At 30.0% G+C, this 23,683-nt stretch overlaps 1 protein-coding gene and 1 long non-coding RNA gene across 2 annotated transcripts in view; one reads left to right on the top strand and one right to left on the bottom strand.

Moving 5' to 3' along the window:
- The first annotated feature begins 6,593 nt into the window (after positions 1-6,593).
- LOC129916947 (IDLSRF-like peptide) overlaps positions 6,594-23,683 on the top strand; it is a 116,982-nt gene continuing 99,892 nt past the window's right edge. Inside the window, exons 1-2 of the mRNA XM_055997210.1 lie at positions 6,594-6,709; positions 7,218-7,719. Coding sequence (XP_055853185.1) covers positions 7,593-7,719 — 127 coding nt within the window. The 5' untranslated portion in view covers positions 6,594-6,709; positions 7,218-7,592. The remainder of the gene's footprint in view (positions 6,710-7,217; positions 7,720-23,683) is intronic.
- LOC129916951 (uncharacterized) lies at positions 19,852-20,210 on the bottom strand. Its single transcript, XR_008772565.1, has 2 exons — positions 20,158-20,210; positions 19,852-20,081 (listed from the first exon to the last, which is right to left on the bottom strand). It is a non-coding gene; the product is annotated as an uncharacterized LOC129916951 (long non-coding RNA).

Here is a 23,683-nt window from a genome sequence, read left to right as displayed (position 1 = left end):
TGTTATTTTGGTTTTGATATTTTTTGAGGATATCTCAGAAACCTGACGTGATAGGGCAAAATTGACTTCGAATCTGGATTCAGCGATCCAAAAACTATATGATTAACATATTCGCACATCCAGATCAGAGAAAAAAATTTTTTTGTTTTTATGACATTTTATGAGGTTATCTCAAAAACCTGACGTGATGCGCCAAAAAGGACTTTGGATTCGGTTACAGCGACCCAAAAACTATATGAAAAATTTAGTCGCAGCCCCAGTGAGGCCCGTACTTTTCACGATGTCCCTTGAGTCAAGGACCCAAATTTGATATTTATCTTTTGAATTAAAATTTGTTGTTGTTGTATTGCAAGAAGAAGCAAAAAGAAATGTGAGGGAATGTTGAAAAAAGAAAAAGTGGAAAAAGAAACGTCAACAAAGAGTCTCGGACTCACGACCCACGACTCTCCGGTCGGATAATTTTTTCTTTCATCTTTTTTCTCTTTTGCACTCATTATGTTTAAAAAGAGTCGCGCCTCTTGAGGCTTCATGTATTTGCTGACAAATTCTTATGTTCTTTCAAGAGAGAAAAGGACGAAAATAGATTTCATTGGTATCAAAAGTGTATACAAAAGATTGGACTCGATAGACTCGATTTTAATAGAATTTGATTTTAACAAAAAAAATCATGGTAATAAAACAAACATCTTACTTCTAAACTTAGATAACTAAAACAATGAAAGTTAACCATAGTTTACATGCGACCTTAAAACAACGCACCAATGTGAACCCACCTTAATGTTTTTGATTTTCGCTGAATGCTTTCATTCATTCATTCAGTCATGAATGACATTTCATTCCAGTCCATTGGAAGTTTTCTAACAGATATTTCCAGTTGCCCTTCAAGCAAGAAAACGGAGTCCAGAAAAGACAGTCCGACCTCCGACCGAGAAAAGCGGGGTTGCACTTACACACTTGCAACTTTTTGTGTATGAACACAAAGTCTAAGAGAATCGTGGTGAAAACTGAGAAAAGGAAAAAAAAGTAGACAGACATAGCCAACAAGAGCAAAAGCGTCATTTTGTTATTTTTTGTTGAAGTGTTTAGTCGCGTCGTGTCTCGTGTCGTTGTTAATAAAATATGAGTATAATTATAAACAATTATATCAAACTATTAACAATATGGAAACAAAAAAAGGTATGTTGTATATATCGCTCAAAGTGTTTGGATTAAAGTGATGTGTTTCTGTTTATGTTGTAGATGTAATCTCTAATGATGAAGAAAAAGGCAGAAGGTGAAACATGCGATTGGGCATCTAAAGAAACACCAACAACAGCAGCAACAACAAATAAAATAAAATAAAAAAAATGTATTCTATTTTATATTGTATATATTGTGAAAATTTCGTTTGCCAAAATTAAATAAAAAAAAACAGTTTCAGTGAAAAAAACAAAAATCTAGTTCTTTTTTTGGTCGCAAATGCGAAACGTCATCCCTTTTTTATTCCTCTTTTGGTAGGTTTTCGCTGCTCCGACTCAGGTCCGCCTTCGGCTCCGTTTTCTCGGAATGGAGATTTTCACCACACTAATACATATGCAATCGACTTCGCGGTGATTATAATTTCCATACTAATTTGAGCCGCCTTCGGACCAGTTTCTGATCCGAAGTCGGACTCAGCTCCTCCTCAGGCGGAGCGGATTCGGACCGAAGTCGGACCTGTTTGCTTGAAGGGTGTTTTTGTTTTGCTTTGTTGTTTTTTTTTTTTTACTAAAATATCGAATTTTATTTTAATCAATTTACCCATTTCGGTTAATAAAAACTTTAAAAATTATGCATTCTGCACATCTAGGGAACATTTGCTATCGGTCGGTATATAATTTATGCCCCTTCGGTTTTTGTGGGCCGCGTAGTTTGTACCACAAAATTCGCGTTCGCCGTTTTATTATATGATGATGATGATGGATTTCTTTTTATTCTTGTTTGATTTTTAATAAAGAAAGGTCACGATAAGGAAGAATGCATAACTTGATATACATATATAGTACCTATATCGCAAGTAAAAACTAGTAACTATTGATGCTGTATAGATCTTTTAGATTGGAAGTCAGAGTCCATGAAATTTTTCATTTCCTTTAAAGGCTTCCAGTAGTAAAGCTTTTTGTCAGCAATTAAAACATTGTTGGTGACAATATGCAGTCCTGCGTAACTCCATGAGAGTTGTGGTATTCGGACTCATCAAATTTTCCTTTTACAATAGCTATGGGCTTATTCTCCTCCCAAAGGCAAGCCAAGTAAACTCTCTTCAAGTTGTCAAAAGCCGTCTCTAAATTGATGAACAGCAGATAAAGTGGTGATCGATATTCAACGCACTGATCAATAAATCATCCTCAGGGTTTATTGTGATCATACTGTTTTTTACCTTTGAATAAAAAAATTCTTAATCCTTCTTTGCCACGTAAATATTTTGATGTCTACTCCGATTGTAGGATAAAAAATTGTGATTTAAGGGTTAAGAACTACTTCTTCATACTTACACATACAAAAAATTATTCTCAAATTTCAATTCATGATAATGTATCCTCAAAGTGTTAGAGATTATAATGTATTTATATTTGTCTTATAAAAATGTTTTGTGTGTATAAGTATAAAAGGTCAAAGAGTAAAGCTCAAGACTTGCAAAAACTAAAGGTTAATTGTCTCTCCAGAATTTTCTCTTAAGTTAATAAATTTTTTTTGTGCGTGTAAGCTTTACTTATATTCTGACTTGTGGAGGTTGAATGAATAATAGTCTATAGAATAATTGTCCTGACATGAGTTCGCCTAAATTATTTTTGAATAATAGTTCTTTGACGTTGTGACTAAGCCCCATTATTAGGGTTCACGCAGTCGGGAACAAAGTAAATGATTAATGAAATAGTACCATGAGGCGAACATGAGGTGAATGTAAAGAAATGTACGAAGCTTTTTGTCAAACAGTGATTTGAGGGTAAACGAGAAGTACTATATAGCCTATTGCAGGGGCGAAACTGATTAATTTGGAAATTCTCCCCCCTCTAATATAAACACATTTATTTATTTGTATATTTAATTGCTCATTAGATATAAATATAATGTATGTAGTTACATATCTAACAAAAAAAAGATTGAAATTCACTTGGTAGTATTGTATTGTTAAGCATTTAAATGGTTCAATTTTCAAAATCAATAGCACAGGTAATTGAAATAGCTACAGTCGATGACGGATATAAGACAATTTCAAAAGAAAACTGGTAACACAAACCAAACATTTTATTTCTATTGTTCAAAAATAAATAGCAATGTGTTTAAAATAACAATAGGTATGTAAAAACTAGAATAGCAAATTGTAGGTCAAGGGCAAAGAAGATGCTGAACTATATCTTCTTCCTGTTTGTCCATGCAGCTTGTACAGAAATCTGTGAAGCTTATATGCAGCAGGTTAAAATTCAACAAGCACCTTGAGCGTTTCAAGCTTCCATATTTTTAATTCGTTGTCAGAGATGTATTACTCTGAGTCCATCTATACCTATTGTTCGTTTTTTTAAAACCATTCTGTCAGAGCAGAGAAAAAGTTTTTTTTTTTTTTAAGTCTATCACGAGTTCAGACATCTCCCTCAGAGATGTTTGCACGATTTGGACCGCAATGGATTCTGTATATATATAATTTTTAGAAGCAAGAGACTTTAGAGCCGATTTTCTGTCTGAAAAAAAAAAAAAATCCACTTAACACGAAAGAAAAGACCTAAATCAATTAAGGAGTTTATTGAGTATGTTATTTTACTGGGCGAAAACAATAAATAAATATTGGTTATTTGTTAAAAAAAAATTAATTAACATTTCCTATCACCACAAACTTAGTTACCTTGAATAGCACATGTTCTTTAATTGTTCTAATGACCCTTTGTAAAATTCTTTAAAATCAAAGTATCTTTTTATATGCTAATGATCTCCAAGACACAATTGACATTAATACTTAATTAACTTGTGGGTCATTTCATTGGGACAAAATTCCACAAATTCTTTATGGACCTGTGTCCTACTCTACGTAAACTGAGGAAAAAAACCGAACGTAAAATGTAATATGACCAATGTTTAATTAATGTTGGAAAAATTTACATTAAACATCTTTACATTTAAGTTGAAACAACGTAAAAAAGTTAAGTTTTGTCAGGCTTCAACTTTAATAACAGTTTATCACACTAATTTTCAACAGTGAGATAGCCTGATGGAAAAGCACTCGATTTTGACCCAAGAGTTGGCTGCCCTTTTTTTCTCATTTAAATTTTTGTTTTTTTTTTTTCAAACTAATTTGATTTAAAAATGTTTTTCAGTTCAATTTAAAGTTTTTTCCGATTATTGGTATTGGTATTGGTTCAAGTTTTTAATAAAAACTCTCGTTTTTGTGATTATATTTATTTACTTATTAAAATCTTACATTTCGAACTAATATATATGTATATTTACTTTGAACCCCCGAAAACATCACTTTGGGAAATAACGGACACCCTAATGTATATTTACTCTGAACTACACGAGCAAGTACGTGCGACCCAGCAGTGCAATTTTTTTCTTCTTTGTCTCAAGAAAACGGTTAGATTACTACTTATGTTCAGTAAAATATTTTATAATATTCTGTTTATTCTTCTTTATATTAGGAAAACCAGCCCTGAGCCTTTGCAGACTTTTGTTGTAACTAAGTTTTTTAATAGGAAAAAATGTTACGTATACACCACAGTTATCCTACTGTTGTAAGTAAGATGTAGTGGATATTCTTCTTAATTCTTTAATGCTTACGTGTCAAATGAAAACAATTATAACAACTAAAATTATGAGTTAATCAGAAACAAAATCCTACACATCATCTTTTAATAATTACGAGTAAATTAAAAAAAAACTAATTTCTCAAAATTCAATGTTTTTTTTTTTAACGAATTGTAAATTATTTAAGTACAAAGAAATACCTTCATGATCATGAAAAAAACAAGGTTTTTCTCAATTTCTTATATCAGGTGAAAAAACGAGTTTTCAGACATGATGAAATCCGCAATATAGAGCAGAATATTCAGAATATTGCGTCGGTTCAGTAGAAAAATTAAACATTTTTCACCCATGATATACTTGTAGTTTGATACTATTCTTCATTCTTAAAACCATTACAAAATTATTCTAAATTTTATAATCAAACTTTTTTTCAATTTTTTTTAACGTACATTACAATTTTCGAATATGTATTCCAAAAAATTTTTTTATCAACACATTAATACAGATTTTCAAGAAAATTTACTGAACAGAACTCAAAAATGTATTTGAAATACAATATCAAAAAATTTGTTTTTTTGAAAACATTTTAATATTACGCCTACTGAAACAATCCGATACAAACAAATCTGTTGAATACGGTTGAGTCATTTACGAGGTAGTCAGAAATCTAAAAAACGGTTCTACACTGAGGGAAAAAGCAATAGCAAAACTAATGAAAACAATAAAACCACTTTGATCTTACTATAATTTGGAATGATTTAGCATTGAAGATGAACATTTTAAAAACATCATGGAAAAAGAAGCATTGCTTCTAAGTGGTTTCTTTCTCTTAAAAACGACTTCTTAAATAATTTATAGGGCAATTAAGTAGATTAATTTATTAATTAAGGAGCATTTTTAAAAGAAACATGTCCAAAATCTTTTTCTAAAAAAATGTTGCTTATTATAAATATTAAAAAAAAAAATAAATAAATAAATAGGTACCTATGCCATTCCGTAGTAAATATGTCCCGTTTTTGAAAAAATTGACAACAACAACAACAACAAAAAAAAACAAAAGTGATTTAAGTTTTATAAAAAAATTCATTGATATCGAGTAAAGTAAAAACTAAACTCGACATTTTTTTGACAAAATTAAATAAAAATATCAGAAAATATCACTCATACGCCCTACATAATTTAGACCAAATAATCATTTTAAAGCAAAAGCCAATGTTCAAACTCCTGTTAGCGCTCCACCCCTGTTAAATTTAAGAGCAAACAATAATTTAGAATTATTTCTCTCAGTTTGTAATGTGGGGGTATTTTCTTATAGCCTCCAATTCCAGGGTGGTTGGTTGAGTTACAATAACATAAGCGTTGTGGTGTACACTGTTTTGAGGTAACGTTTCAATTTCAATGCTAAGCTGAGCAAATCAGTTAAATACCCCATGAACCAAAACTGTTATTTTCTTAATTCTTTTTCGTTGTTTTCTTTTCTATTCCACCCATAACATACACAAAAATTAGGGGAGAATGGTTGAAAGTTTACTATATCTCGATAAAACCACACTTTTAATTTTTTGTTTGTATTATTTTTGATCAAAAAGTCTATACCATACGGAGAATAAGTTTTTGTCTAGCAAAAATGCTATAAGGCTAAGAAAAAAGGGAGGAAGATGATGACGGCAACGATAACGAAAACGACGCTTTAGCTACGCATTACTTCATCCTACCATCAGCAACCCCCAAACCCCTATACTGATGGTGTTGCTTTTGCTTTTTTTTTTTTTTTGTTATAATGTGGCTCATCTATATCACACACAGTCAGTGTATATCCCTCCTTGGAGAGAATTTAAGTATATTAGGTTGGCGAAAAGCTCAGGATAATTCAGTCGAGTTTTAAACTTACTCAAGTGTTGACACTGAGTATCCACAATACGAGTTGTGTTTGCTCGTACTCACCCGTAGTGTATATACTCACTTCTTATTTTTAAATTTAAGTTCTGATTGTTATAAGTTTTAATCGAGGTTTTTTTATTTTTGTGAAGTGACTTTAGTCGTTTGTTTTTTTAGGATTTTATTTTCTAAGTTTACAAAAATTCAGTTTTTCCCTCGTTTTTTTTTTTCTTTTTATTTTATTCCATATAAATGTGTGTATGTGGAGGAGTTTAAAATATGTATACCTACACACATATGTATATGTGAATATCCTAAATTTTACTTGTAGAATAATTTCATAGTCCTTATTCTTTCCTTCAGAGATACACACATATCTTTTTTATGTTAGCCTAGAAATAAAAAAAAAAAAAAAATTTCGGTAATTTCGCAGTTTTTTTTTTTTTTGTTCTGTAATCGTGATACGAAAAAGTGAGAACTGTTCGTTAAAAAAAAAAAACAAAAGTGCTCTGTTTCTTTAAGAAACTTTTTGTTTGTGTTCAAATTTCTTTTAAAACTAACTTTATAAAGTTTTCTTTTAGAGTATTCGTCAAGGGTCATAGAAAATATGACTTAATTAAGGTTTAAAACGTGAAAGACTACCCCCAAGAAACTACAAACAAAAAAATAAAACTTACTAAGTGAACTTCAAAAACATCAAGAAGAGACTCTAATTTTTTTTTCATTGAGTAAACTTAAGTTTAAGATACTTGCTTATTTTTTTCTTCAAGTTTGTGCTAAGTTCAGTTTACAAATAAAAGAGAGATATCATCTTAAATTCTACGAAAAAAATTCAAAAATAAATAAAGTTAAAAAAAAGGACTCAGTAAAAAACGAGCAGACTGTGTTTGAAGACAATTAGTATCTTCCATTCGCAAAGTCTATATCTTTTTGCATCGTTTAAGAATATAAAAAAAATGTCAATTGCAATGTGGTACTTTTTGTCCTTCGGGGTCCTGTTAGTGATGTTACCACTCAATGTGGCTGGAATTGATTTGAGCCGTTTGTACGGCCACATGGGGCAACCAGTTCAAAAACGAAGTGGTAAGTTGAGTTTTATTTAATTTTTTTGGCAGTTTTTTTTTTTACATTCCATAAATATTTAATATTAAATCCATTATCTGCTGACAAAAAAAAAAATATAAATAAATTCCATTGACATTGGAGGGAAGATAATGTAATAATACCAACTCATCATGCATGAACCACGAGCAACTCCTACTAAATTTGCTTCTAATTTAATTGAAAATTATTGATTGAACGTGTGTGTTGTAAAAATGGAAACAAAGGATATGTGTGTTTGACTTTACTCCCTTTTTTTTGTATTTTTCAGTCAGGATGTCAGAAAAAGTTGGGGTTTTAGTTGCTTAAAAATTTAATAGAAAAAATATGTGCTTGCACATATTATAAGACCGCAACCACGATCCAACCTTTAACTACGGGGGAAAAGTTTCGTATCGCTGCACATATGAAAAGCAGCAGTAGCAGCAGAAGATACCAAAGTTTTACCAATTTAATTAAAAGATATGAGGATGACGACGACGACGACTAAAACGAGGACGACGACGATAGAGTTGCTCATATATAAATTTTACCTGTATGTACGATACGACGACGATGGACATATGTACGTGTTGAGTCCATAACATCACGTCCATACATTCATATCCTTTATTATTTTAGAATGGATTTAGAGAGTCCTTTCCTTTGGTTGGCCTTTTCTATATATATGTGCTCTTTCCTTTTTACGTCGTCGTACAAAGTTGATGACTAAGTAATGTCGGTCGGTTTGGTTTAGTGGTAGTTGTATATGTATGTTAAAAATGGTTATAGCAACACAGGTAGAAGGGGAGAGGGCGGGCGGTGGAGTAACTTTTATGCTTGAATTTTTACGCCTGAAAAATATCCTTTAAGCTGCTTAGTTATGCTTGACTTCAGAACAATTATACCTTTTTCTATGGAAGAAACCATAAACCTTTAGGAATCCATTTGTCTGGAAGATTTTAACCAAAGATACATATAACAGGTCTTAAGGATATTTCATTTAATTTTTTTTTTTTTAATGCATGGTATCATTTCTATTATACAACGATGATGATGATGATGTTGTCCTTCACCAAACTGGTATGGTAAAAGAATAGAGAAGACTTCCCACATCCTATCTAGAGTGCCATTCAATAAGTTTTTATTTTGTTATAATTTCCTGTTTTTGTATAATACGTTTCACAAACACAACCGAGACGACAAAATAAAACGCAATTAATGAATAATAATATGTATTAAACAAATATATGAATGAAAATTGTCCCAATGTCATTAAGGGTAGGAAATTTGTTTTGTCTGTTTTGTTTATTTTGTTGTGTATATTGTATATATTATTATGTGCATGTTTCATCAAACGAAATGTGTATAACGAGACGCCATAAGGACATTAAAATATTTTATAAAAGAATATTTAAGCTATTTCAAAGTAACGAGGTGGGTTGTTATGCATTTTGATTACTAATTAGCAAACTTACATTCAACCACTGAATGTTGTACTTGCAATAAGGTATCTACATATTCATATACATAGATAAATATTAATTACGTTGCCGTGCAGTAGATACAAGAACTTAAATAGCTTTTTATGATATATTTTAAAAAAGAAAATACAATTTAACAAGAATTTTTCTGATTTGATAAAATTTATTATTTTTTAAATTATTTAAGAAAAACAAAAAATGACGAACATAATTACTAAAGCATTTATAACCTTTTTTTTACAGTAAAAATATTGTTTCTAAAATGAAGTTTCATTGAGGACTTACAAAAAAAGGAAAGAAAGAAAGGGTCCTTTTTAATTATTAATTAAAAGTTCTCCTAGTTAATGAAAACCGAATTTTTCCTTATTTTTTGCCTTTCTAGGCGTTTTACAATTTATATAACTTCGGTCCCTTTCAGTGGTTTTTCAATCTCCGCTGTCACAACGTTAGAAGTTTTCTATTGAGATGCCATATTTCTGAATATATAATAACTGGTCCGCTAAAGGATTGGAAACTTCTATAGACCAATTTCATAAATCAACCTACTTTTGGAACTGGAATATGTCAATAAAAAAAAAAAATCGATAGCTCCTGTTTTTTTGTTGGGACCGTTTTTGCTTCAAAAACTACTAAAAATGCCTTTTTAGAATGAAATTTTACCAAACACCCGTGCTGATAATTCATTTTTTTTTTATAAATTATTCAGGAATTTAATAACAGAAATTACGTTTGGTAGCAACACTTTTTCTAATGGGTCAGTGTTTCCAAGCATAATGGAGAGAAAGTACAAATCATTAGCAGCTTAAATCTAACTCATTATTGTTTCAAGTGCTACATTTGTATACAAGAAATAATATTTTTTGGTAAATTGTTATACTCATAATTAGGTACTTAGTGTTAATTTTTTTTACACATGTTTTACATATTTAATCGAGTATTATCTTTTAACAATGTTATGATTTTTGATTATTTCAAATGAAAGAGATATTGATAAAACTAGAACCGTTTCACGTGCCTCACAAAGTTGTCAATTATTCTTTTTTTTCCTTTTCTCTTTCAAATCAAAATTTGACTAATTTCTATGACCGAATGGTGTGTTGATTAAAATAAAATGCACGACTGGGTCGCACGAACTTGCTCTTAGAGTTCAAGTTGCTTAAATATTTAAGACTTTTTATATAAAAACTTGGGAAATGTAGGTATATAAAAACAAAAAAAAAAAAACAAAAAAAATTCATTTTTCAAAAAAATAAAACAATATCTGAAATCAAATCGCTCCACAAAACAAGTATGCAGTTGTATTTGATATATTAAGGTGCATTTTTAGAAAAAAAATTTTCAAAATCGTTAGAGCCGTTTTTTAAAAAACTAATTTTTTATAAATAATTTTTTGAAAAAAAAGTTTAAAAATAAAACTGGTATGCCATTTTGTAGAAATAACTAATCCACATCTAAAAACAAAATTTCAAAAAAATTCAATGTCCCGTTTTCGAAAATTTGATTTTTCAAAAAAAAATTTTGAAAATTTTTTTAAAAATCCAAAAATTATTTTTTTCAAAATTTTATTTTTGGTTTATATTTAAATTGTATAAATGCTTTTGTATAAAAAATTTCGTTGAAATACAATAAGTAGTTTTGCAGAAAATCCGATTTGAAAAAAGCGGTCCTATGGCAGGTACCGTTAATAATGATTTTCAAAAAAAAGTTTTTTCTTCAAAAGATAGATCTTGTTTGAAAACTATTATTTGAATTTTCTTTAACAAAATCATTGGAGCCGTTTTCGTGAAATTAAACTTTTCCGAAATTTTTGTATGACAGGTACCGTTATTTTTGGTCCAAAAAAATTAATTCCAAAAACCCCTCTGGAGAGTCTCCAAAAACTGCTACATAGCAAGTTTGAAGTCAATCGGTCCATCCGTTTAGGCTCTAGTTCCTTATACAGACAGACAGACAGACAGACAGACTGACAGACTGACAGACTGACAGACTGACAGACTGACAGACTGACAGACTGACAGACTGACAGACTGACAGACTGACAGACTGACAGACTGACAGACTGACAGACTGACAGACTGACAGACTGACAGACTGACAGACTGACAGACTGACAGACTGACAGACTGACAGACTGACAGACTGACAGACTGACAGACTGACAGACTGACAGACTGACAGACTGACAGACTGACAGACTGACAGACTGACAGACTGACAGACTGACAGACTGACAGACAGACGGACAGACGGACTTCCGGGACCCACTTTTTTCGCATTGTCTATCATCGTAATGTCATGGAAAAATGTTATCTCAACTTTTTTTTTGTACGAATGCATAACTTGATATATAGTAGGTACCTATATCGCAAGTAAAAATTAAAAATTAACGAGTATTGAGGGAATAGAAAAAAAAATCTGGTAACAATAAACTTTGATAGTTTTTTGCTGCTTCTGATTTATAAAGTTGAAATGTATCTCATATTTGTAGGATAAAACTAAAAAAAAAAGAAATACGACAGGAAAAACAACACGGGTCACAGAATACCACTTGACGTTTGGTAATTTATTACAATTTTTTCAACAAAGAAAAGAAGCTCAAATTTCTTTATCGCATATTTTAATATATGTATTTACTTTAAGGCTGAGTATACTACGACAAAAACAGTTCAACTTTTGCATTGGTGGAAAACTTTTACATTTCTAAAGATAATAATCAATTGAAATATAAACATACCTAAATAAACCTATTCAATACTATCATTTCCAAATTTGTACAATTGAAAGCGCCAAAAACGATGAAATTGAGGGTGCAAAACACCCACAACTTATAACTTGTAAGTTGTCTGTTTGTTCCTAAATCTGACTTTTAAGTTTTTAAAAACTCCTTTTGGAATGTGATTGAATCAACGTAAGGAGTAATGGCATTTTGAAGAACTTAAACCTTGTTCCTTACCTATAGACAAAATTAATCAAAACTGATGCTTTTTTTCTTATTTCTTTTTAAATTATAAAGTTTGAACAATTGTAACTTCTGCATTTATCATATAATTTATTGAATTAAGTATCTCTACTCAAATACTGTTAGTTAAAGCCTTGATTTTTTACAAGAAACAATCTCAAGTTTTAAGGTGTTTAATAATAAATATATTTAAAAGGTAGGCATATTTTTTACTTTCTGAAAAATAATAAACTTTTAATTCCTTTGTTAAAATAAAATTTTATTCTTCATTTTATTTTTTTTTTAAGACCTCAAAACTTAAAATTAAAACTAAAAAATTAAAAGGCATGTTTTAACATTATTGTTTCACAAATCTAAAATTGCATAGGTACATAAACAACCTAACTCACGGTATTCGTGTTAACCTGAATTATTTCGGCAAAAATTTAAGCTTTAAGACTTAAAACTTTTTTTGTCTTAATTTAATCAACAATTATCATAAAAACATATCATACATATATCACAAAATATCGTCTCGATTTTTACTCAGAAAAGTTGCAAATCATTTCTAAAAATTGTTCATTGATAATTTTACGAGATAAGATGTAGATAAAGCGTCTTCATTTCTTCTTTTCCATGCATTTGAATCACATAGTGTAGAAATCCGATGTTTTGTATTTTATCAAAAGTCTTTTTTTTTATAGAGTAAATCATCATATAGTTTAGCTATACATGGTAATGCTTGTATGCTGGATGCATGATACACCAGGTTAAAGACTTAAAAAAGAAGACTCTGACCTTTCAATAATATTTTGTATAAGGTTTTTTCTAAGGAATACAGCTTATTGAAAAAATGCCAAAGCTTCAAAGTTTTTCTTTTCAGTTTTATCCTTGCATTATGAAAGGGTAAGTTAGGTATGTAATAATGTTGAATTGCATTTTTCTTAAAGAATCGAAAGGAAAAATATAAATTATTTTTTCTTTGTGAATTTGTTTGACATACAAAAATCGATTTCTGTGTGTTTTTTTTTTTAATATGGAAATATTAAATATTAATTTCAAGGAAGAATTGGGCATGGAGACTTTGATTTTGATATATTCTCCACAAATACCTATATGTTTAGTACCTATTTATATAAAAATATAAATAATGTAATGCTCTTTGGATAATTTAGCGCCTTGTTTTCTCATATCAAAATGTGAGCTTATTTTATTTTTTCTTTTCCCAGACACAGTCTTATTTTATTTACATGTAGATACCTTCACTCCGCAAGTCTAAACACATTTTGTATTCGTAGTTCTTTTACTTATTTATGAAGTAGGGATAATAAAATATTCCCTTAATACCATTGCATCACAAAAATCTTCCTACAAGGATTCCTTTGATAACAAAAAAAAAAAAATATTTTATCACCTAGTGAACAAAAAACGTAAGAGACTTTTCGAGATTTTATATCTAAGGCTTCTACCTCTTGGGCGAGGATTACTCAGAGAAGTTTTACTAAAGTAAAATGTGTAAACAACTTCTGGAAAGTTCACCTCTTTAAGTTTTCTAAAGGAATTTTTGTACATAACTTAAGAAAATTAAAAACAATTAATAGAGGTAAAGAATTATTTTTAAGAACTTACGGAATTTTAACAACTTATGAGCAGATATTTTGTTAGTTTTTAACTTAAGTTGTACTTTTTGTTGTTGTAAATACTTTAGTCTTTGTAGGAAGAAGTCATTTTTATAGTTTTTAACATTTAACCCTCTGTCGGCACACGGCCGGGTGCGAATTTGGCAGGACAAAAATAAAAAGTGGTCACAAAAAGTGTTATTATAAGATTGAAAATACATTTTTTGGAATATTCGAGTTCCTCGGAAAATTCTACATCAATTTCATATATGATTCTCTATAAAATTGTGAGACCGAAAAAAGTTCTAGCGACATGAAAAAGTATAAACCAAATTCGCAAAAAAGAGGTGTGCCTACAGAGGGTTAATCATTGGTTAAAACACGGAAATTAATAAAATTTTTCTATGAAAATTTATAACAAATAATGTCCATAGGTCAAGTCAAGTGAACAAGTCACTTAATAATGGTGAACTTTTTTCTTATTCAAAATTTAAGATTTGTGAGAATTTGGCAAATATTCATCAAATTTTGTTGGATGTCGTTTACTAGTTGTTTAATTTTCATTCATGGTGCACCCTTCGTTTGGATCACTTTTCCTTCCTCATGATTAATTACTTTGAAAACAACATATAAATAGGTATTTTGTGGGATACTTGGCGAAAAGTTTAATAAACTCGTTTTGGTTGTATTTCCAACAAACCAAAAAAATATAAAACAAAACGGCTCTGGTAAATGAATCAGTTTTCTTCAGAATTTATAGACCATTTTTGTGCCGCAATCGAATGAATTGGATAAGAAGGTTAAAGGGAAAGAAAAGTTAGCTGAAATATGTGGTAAAATTTACCGAAACGAATCCACTAAATAAAAAGTGCAGACACAATAAAAACAAAAAAGAACGAAGAAATTAATTTTGTGAAAGTGCTTAGGTTAGGTATGCGGTATGCCAAACGGAACGGGTACTTAATGTCTATATAAATGCCTATGATATTATATGTAAAACAAAATAAAAAAGGATGATTTTGTCTATGTGAGTGGTAAAACATTTTAACTGCGATAACATATTTTGCAATGGAGGAAAATCCTCCGAGACACATCCAAATTACCTTTGAAGAAATTTTAGTCGTTATGGAACACTTTTCCTAATATGTATATTACATTAAAATACCATAGGCGGATTCAGGGGGGGGGGGGGGGGCACGGGGGCACGTGCCCCCCCCAGAACTTAAAGTTCATACTTAAAGGAAATCAAACTATAAGAGTTTTAAAAATATATGAATAATAACAGAAAGAACTTGAGTGAAATTCTTGTCTATTTCTGGCTGAAAATGCGAATTTTGTTGATTGTTTCATCCCTTTGCATTTCAGAAGTTTGCCCAAGTTTGCACCCCGAAAATAAAGACCCCTTGAAAAAAAACTCCTCAAAAGCGACCCTTACACAGAGAAAAATAGACCACATAAAATAGAACAAAAACAATAAGATTTCTCTATGGTTTTCATCCAAGAAGGAAACCTTATTAAAGCAATCGGGTTTTCCTTATTGTTTTTAAATCTGCAAAAAAATAAAAAAAACGATGACCAGGCTGGGAATCGAACTGGAGACTTCAAATCATTAGTCGCCCACCTTACCACCTGGACCAACCTGCCATGAAAATATTGATCGCGATTTTTGTTCTAGTGCTAAGTTGCAAAAAAAAACAACTTTTCAGTCAAATTTTAATAAGATTTTCTCTATAAAAATAATAAGAAATCTCCTTAAAAAAACCTTATTAATCGTTGATTTTAATAAGATTTCCTTATGAAATGTATGGAAGGTAAAACAATATGGCAATCTGTTAGTTTTTAGCGGGTCATATTTTTCTCTGTGTACTTATAGATTTTTATAAATATTATTTTATTGAGAAAATTTCTCCAAGGATACCTCTAAAAATATGTAAAAATAATAGTGTTCTAAATTTCAAAAGAATCGGTGCAGTAGTTTTGAAGTTATGAGGAGCACCGGCGTTGAAAACATTAGTTGTGAGGATAACGATTTAAAGTTTTGAACTCTGGACTAAAAGACTAAAACGTTCCTAAGGGTAGTATTAAAATACTTATAACTTGGTCAATTTGGCTCCAAGAGACCTACGATTTGAACACAATATTCTTGAGGTATAAAACAATTTAACCCCTTGTAGCCCCATGTGACATTTCTGTAACAAACCGAAAAAGATTGCATAAAAACTCTACAAACTATTTTTTTTTCTTTTGAAGCTTCTAATATTATAATCTTTAAGTATTGCTTTATCGAAATAGTACTTCAAATTTCTAATAAATAGCACCAATAGTTTTTAATTGACAGTTAATGTTGAAAGTTGGGCTTTTTTTTGAAAATAAGCAAATTTGTATAAAAACTACGAAATTCAGAAAAAAAATAGTTTTTGTTAGTAAACCCCACTGGGTTTTATTTTTGGATTTTAGGAAAGTGCCTAAAAATTAATATTAGATAGTTTTTTGCTTGAATTTTTGAATTTTTATATAAAAATAAATTAATTCAATATAAGTTCAAGTGACCTCAACTCCAAAAATTATAAAGCGTTTCGCCCAGGTACGACAGTGGGCTCATCAGTTAGATCTATCGTACCCTTACTAAGACGCCTTATTTTGGTCGATGTTTACCGACACTATATAAAACTCACAGCATGAATATACTGTGAATTATAATATTCTAAGGGAATTTGTTTAAATTCAGACACTTAGAAAATGTATGCCCGTGGTCAGGCTTATATAATAACGAAGAAAAAAATAACAAAAATAATAAAAAATTATTAAAATTATTTTTATTTTAAGTGGAGTGATTGAATATAATTCAATATAAGTTCAAGTGACCTCAACTCCAAAAATTATAAAGCGTTTCGCCCAGGTACGACAGTGGGCTCATCAGTTAGATCTATCGTACCACGGGCATACATTTTCTAAGTGTCTGAATTTAAACAAATTCCCTTAGAATATTATAATTCACAGTATATTCATGCTGTGAGTTTTATATAGTGTCTGTAAACATCGACCAAAATAAGGCGTCTTAGTAAGGGTACGATAGATCTAACTGATGAGCCCACTGTCGTACCTGGGCGAAACGCTTTATAATTTTTGGAGTTGAGGTCACTTGAACTTATATTGAATTATATTCAATCACTCCACTTAAAATAAAAATAATTTTAATAATTTTTTATTATTTTTGTTATTTTTTTCTTCGTTATTAAAAATAAATTATTTAAACTTTTTTTTTACTCCCAAAATATCGAAATAACTAAGTAAATAATGACTTTGTTGAATTTTTAAAAAATACGTGTTTTATTAAAGATAAAGGCCAATCGATTGACTTATTAATTTTTAAATTTACGACCTTGGGTTACAAAAGGTTAATGCAAATAAAAAAAAAACAAAACTGGGTTTCCCGGCAAAAAAGTAGGATTCAGTTTTTTTTGTTATTCTTAGGAACTTTAATATTTATTAGAATGAAGTCTTTAGTATTTGACTAAAAACTACTAGCACTAGGTCATTAACTAATGGTATAATTATGTCCATAATATTGCAAAATTTTATACAAAATCAATTAAAAAACGTAAACATTTTTTTTTCAAAATTTCATCTTTAAAACTTAATTTCTCAAAATCTATTTGGTGAAACAACTTAAGTCAAAAAATTAAACAAAAAATAGATTACTAACTTTAATATAGCACAGAATTGTACGTGCATTTTCTGATTTTTCATATTTTTTTTCTTCCGGCTAATCCAGGAGTAAGAGGGTTAGCACTTAAGTGGCTTTTACTGTAACAAGAAAATGAAAATTTTTCCTTCCGAATAACTTTTTGGTCATTTGGTACCTATTTGATGTGGGAAATGTGCCTAAATATTTTTGGCCAGGTTTTAGACCACTGTGGGTCGTTAAAATTTTCTGCTTGTTAGTCAGTCGTATGGTATTTCACTTTATTTCTAACTGTTATTGCTGTTTTTTTTTTGCCAATCCGTCCCTTGTGCCCCCCCCAGAAAAAAATCCTGGATCCGCCCCTGTAAAATACCATGATTTCATTTTCTTTGGGTGAATAATTTCGAACACGTACCATTTCTGACCCAATATTAAGCTACTATCTTCTATCGTGCTGAGCTTAACGTGTGCCACAATAAGACCATCGAGACCGTTTGGAACCTCATCCATAACTCTTGCAAAGATGTTGCATTTTATTATTTATTGTTAGACTTGCTATTTTTAAGTAAGAAAATTGCAATCTGGTCTACTAAAAATTCATTTGTTTTTTATTTCCATAAAATACATCAAGTAAATCTCAAACCAAATTTTCTTGTTTTCTCTTTTTATTCCATTTTCTTAAAATTTAAATATCCCACAGGAATATTTATTAAGGTTTAATGTTATTTCTTTTTTTTTTTTTTGCTTCAACCAAAACGCAAGAAAAACAACAATTTATTACGCATGAATTGGATTATTAAAAGGACTTGAGAAAGGATATTTATATACATGCATAAATAAACGAATGAAATTCGTTTTAAATGTTCTTATTGCTCCCTGATGTTTTGACGTTAAAAAATTTTCTTTGGCAAGAAATCTGTGGTGATTTATCATATTCGTATTTGTATTTAAATATCTGCGTGTAGATATGAAATGGTTTTAAAATGAGTCTTTTGAGATTGAATTTACTATATGATATAAAAATATAAAATTAATTTGGTTTTCTAAGTGATTTTTTGATATTTTTAAGCTTTTATCCAGTTACCAATCATTAGACCAAACAGAAAACTGTGTATGCATATTTTTTGTACCAATTTTAAACTTGTTCAATCTGCTGCTTTCTTCGTTGAAAGTACAAATTTTAAGTTATAACCTTGGTCTATTCATATGACAAATTGAAACTCCTGACTTACTTTGCCCGCCTCCTACCTTATCTTATTTCAATTCAAAATAAATACATACTAAAACATCATACCAAACACTACTCTCCCGCCCAAACTTTAGTTCAAATGATAAAAACCACATCAAAGGCAAATAATCAGCTGGTTAACTAAAACATCTGTCACAAAATGAAATGTCAACAAATTGTAACAACTCCAGTTGTAGATACACATGAATTTCAAAGCCAACACGCAAAGCACACTCAGGATAGTGTTTGACGACTTCATGAGGAGTAGGTATGGTTTTATTTGAAGTGTCAATGTTTCAATGCCACGAAAATTATATACGATATATTCAAAGTCCTGCGGTTATACATATACATAATTCATTCTATTCAAATAGAATTGTTTTATATGTTGTTAAGCATGACGTAAAAGACCAAAATTCATTCCATATAGATTTTTGGTTTGCATGCTAGATAAATCACACAAGTTTCGTTTGTATAATATACTCAAAGTTTGACTGTCAACTGAACCATATCCTTAAAAAAAAAATGAGTAGGTATACGACAAACTTTATCTTGTTTTCAATAAAGCTTCAAAAGTTAGATTGTTCTTAATATCCAAACCGGGGAAAATTATATATGTTTCTTGATAATACGCAAACATCAAAAAGTTCATCTAGGTATCTGTTATAAATTGCTGACTCATATTATAGTTGCGCTACGTTTGCCTTTTTATTTTAGTACGTGCGTACGTGATACGTCATAAAAGTATTAAAAGTTGCAGGAAAAAAGTTATAATAACCTTTCTTTTGAAAAGGAGTGATGCATAGGATCTGTTAATTTGACATTTATATTTGAAGCAGCTGAGCAAACATTATATTTTTAATGACTTGAAGCATGAATTGGAAAACAAGGCTGTGCATTCATAGTTTAAGGCTTCGTTTTGTTTTTGCCAAGAACAAGCTGTTAAAATTTATATAAAATAATGCAGTAATTAATGTTTCGTTCTATCTCATTAACTTTCTCTTATTTTCACAAAGTAAGTAACAAGCATCGGATTTAAAATATTCTTCGAAAAATTGCTGGCTATAATTAGAAGGAAATGCTGTATTGAGCTTTTTCAACACCCAAAATATTTCGCACAACAGCTACAGATTTTTCATTACAAAACAATTTTGTATACAAAATAAGAAAACAAAAACAAATGGGATTACAGGCCAAAATTTATTCCAAGTGTATACCCCATGGTTAAATGAAAGCATTTATTAAATCTCGTTTATGTCTCTACTGCTAGAATTTCTACGTTTGCAGCGTTCATTAAAGCCAATTATCCGGTACTCTTCCGTACATATAGGTATCAGGTAGAATGTGCAGGAATTGCATTTTTGTATTCGGCATTGTCCTTGATCTTCTGATGTTATGTTACTGGTATAAGCTTATGACGAGGCACCATAAACAAAATTCAACCTTGTTAAATCGCATATATGAGCCAATGTATTGTAAAGTACAACCTGTCCAGCACATGCGGAAAACAGTTTTGCAAGATGACATTTAAGCAAACAATGGGCACGTTCAGGAAATGTTAGGGGCTAGATATTTAGGCAACGTCATTTTCTGAACGGCAATTTGAGTAAATTGACTAAATTAGTTTGGATATGATGCTAATGTCAAATTTCGAAATTTATTTAAGTATTTTACCGGTCGCATGGGGAAGTCACCAAATTTCACTTAACTTTAAAAGATAAATAATATTAATTATAACCGATAATGCACTTTTCACACGTTTTTCACACAAATAAATTCAATTTTGCAAAATAATTCTTTAATTAAAAACAATCTGCTGTCATGTTGACAAAAAAAAACTTTCCTAAATTTTTAGGGAAAATTTTCTTGCCTAATTTTCCAGTTAGCTTTCCAATAAAATTACCTAAATTGGAAAGATTTTTTTTGACAGCTGACCAATCAGAGACCGAGAAATTACCTAAATATTTAGTGCCTAACGTTTCTGAACCTGCCCAATTAAATTTATCTGTGGAAATTGTTCGAAATTCAGGGGTCGAATTACGGCTCACGATTACGATCATACGTTAACGTTTAGACTAATTCTGTCTCTATTTAATTATTAGAAAACGATAGGGACACATAGCAACCATTCGTTAACGAACGTATGCCGTAATTCGACCCCAGTATTTACTTCATACTTTTGACAGACATTACTTTACGACTTTTCTGATGAATTAGTCAAATTGGATGACAGAGAGCGTTAAAATGTATTAAAATAGAACAGGTAAAGTAGCATTAAATAGAAAAAATTATTACCCTCATGGAATTTGCCAAAAAGTTTTCATTTGCAATAGGGATGGAACGATGATTTTTGGCATCAGAGAGAGAGTTTATCTCCCCAGGATTAAGATATGGAAAGAACTATCGTGGACTATAAATAGCTACTGGACATATGTTTTTAAGGTATTTTTTAGTGTTTAATTTAATGACATCTAAATCAAGTCAATACGATTACTGAAAATACTTGTGAGCTTGGAGAATGAAAATGTATTTTTCGTTGATTTTCACATCCCTCTATCACCCGATAAATCAACACTCTTATATCCAAAACTTCCTTATAGAATCGTTTGATACTTAATCCTCATTGCAAATGCAGTTTCATGAGGATAACAACTATTTTTTTTACTATAACGATTTTTTGACTATTTTGTCTGTAGTTATACAAAATTGTTATATTCTTCTTGAAAAGAAACCTTTCATATACACAAAAATCTTTCACTTCTGGCACTTAGTTTGATGCTAGTTTTGTTGCAGGACTTTATATGTGTTTCATTACTTTGAATACGTAGACATAAATTTATATGGAAATAAATGGTTATTTTACCCAGCAAAAAAAAGGAAGATATAAACGAACCAATTGGGATAGTAGTTTTGTTGTTTAATAAAAGTTGTTCACTATGGTGTATACGTGCTTTTTTTCAATTTTGTACGAAATTGTTAGTTATTGATAATTTAAAATAACTGGTTCATAATTATTTTGGCAAGATCTTTTATCAAGGTTGTTCTTCGGTTGAAAGCACAAGCTTGATGCTGAAAAGACCGTTTAAAATCATAAAATCAGTTCGTTTTTAATGAAAAAAATGTCTGAAGAAAGTATTTTATTAATTTTTTCAAAAAGTTCTGATTTGTATGGTTTTTTTTATTAACGGACTTTTGAGTCTACACAAAAATAGACAAGATATAAAATTTTGTTTTATATAAAATATTTTTTTATAAAATAAAATCACACTTAAAGTAATGCCTACTTTAACTTTGTTTTTAATTTTGTATCTAAAATAAATGTTTACCAAAATTACCTTGTCTCCGACAAAAAAAAAATGCAAATTTCAGAAAGACATCTCCCACATGTATTTTTGTCGAGTATACAAAATTATCGAAAATGGCTCAAATTTAAACATAAATGAATCCCAAACTAATAGCGTTAACAGATTTCAATTATCTCAACTTTAACAATACCTGTCTAACAAAAATATTCTTTTCCTCAAAAAGATAACTCTTATTTTCCTCAGGGAATCGCCTAAACCCTGAACTAAAAAGTTTGAACAAAATCGATTCAGCAATTTTAGCTTTAGTGGCAAGTGTACAGAATTATTCAAAATAAGTAGGTGAATGTTAAGCTCAATAATGTCCTTCGAACAAGCAACCTTAGGTATATTCTAAATCAAATTATAAAAATATTTTATATAATAAAATTATTAATAGCAAAATCAAATTCACAAAACAACTTTAAACACTCAAACGCTATTTTCTACATTAAATTCAATGAAAGTACCTTTTTAAAGACTCTTATCCTATTGAAAATAAAAAATACAAATATTTAAAATGAAGCCACTTGCCTAAGTCGTTATTGCTTTCCTACAACTGCCTCTAGGTAGGTAAAGGTACACCCAGTTATGCTAGAATTCATTATCAAAATGTCGAAGAAGTAAAAAAAAAGAAGATATTTCCCTATAGTAATCATCTTTTTAGACAAACTTTCTTGTCTATTTTCCATTTTCTAAAAAAAAAAATGTTTAAGTGTGTGAGTTTGTGTGAGCTAATGTATTTGTGTTGAATTGAAGATTTTAAGCAAAAACCCACTGTCTGGTTCACATTTGCATTAGGGAATACAACATGCGAATGGACAAGCAGATTATGAAAGTTCAAAGTGGGTCTCCATAAACAGACAAAGGACCAAAAGAAAACCTTATAAAGGACGAAATACAGAAAAAATACAAAAAGGCAAACTGAATAATTTGGCGTAAAGAGAAATATGATGGGCCTTCTGAATGTTCGTTTCATAAGTACCAACTAAAAACCCCACAGTGGCTCAGATGGTATTTTGCCAATTATTATTTCACAGAGCAAAGCAAAAAAAAAAAAAAATCTTCAAACAATGCCAGTGAATATCATATTGAGAGGAAAAATACTTTAAGAACTTTATTTTGTATAAATAGATTTATGAAGGTGCAGGAAGGTAGAAAGAAATTAGTATGAAGGAAAAATAATAACATATTCATACAAACTGACAGCCAGTAAATAGGGTAACTAAGGAAATTACTTTATAACCGCATCGCAAAGCCAGAGTGTCGTAAATTTTGTATCAATATAAAAATACCTATAACAAAGTGAGAGGGAATAATGTGCAAAATAAGCTTATCCTGACTGTGTGTACGTGATAGGTTATCGACTGGATTGAAAAAAAAAAAAAAAAAAAAAAAAATAAGAAGAAAAAAGAAATCAGCTTCATGAGGCGTTTTCTTTAACCTTTTATAGGATTTATACATATACCTATAGAAAAGAATCTTTAAATAACTTAAAATAGGGCGGAAAAGGTCTTTACTTTGATTCATTTTTGTCATTTGGAAAACTTATAGGTCGAAATAAATTTTTATAAAATTATTCAATCAAGTTATTTTGTTGAAAGAAATTTAAACTGTGATCTGTGGTACATTTCTTGAATTTTTAGGTTTGAAATTATGAAATCAGGATATA

The sequence above is a fragment of the Episyrphus balteatus genome, chromosome 3, assembly GCF_945859705.1.
Source record: "Episyrphus balteatus chromosome 3, idEpiBalt1.1, whole genome shotgun sequence".
Taxonomy (NCBI): Eukaryota; Metazoa; Arthropoda; class Insecta; order Diptera; family Syrphidae; genus Episyrphus; species Episyrphus balteatus.
Note: the sequence above shows the minus strand (reverse complement) of the source record. Positions and strands in the feature narration are given on the sequence as shown.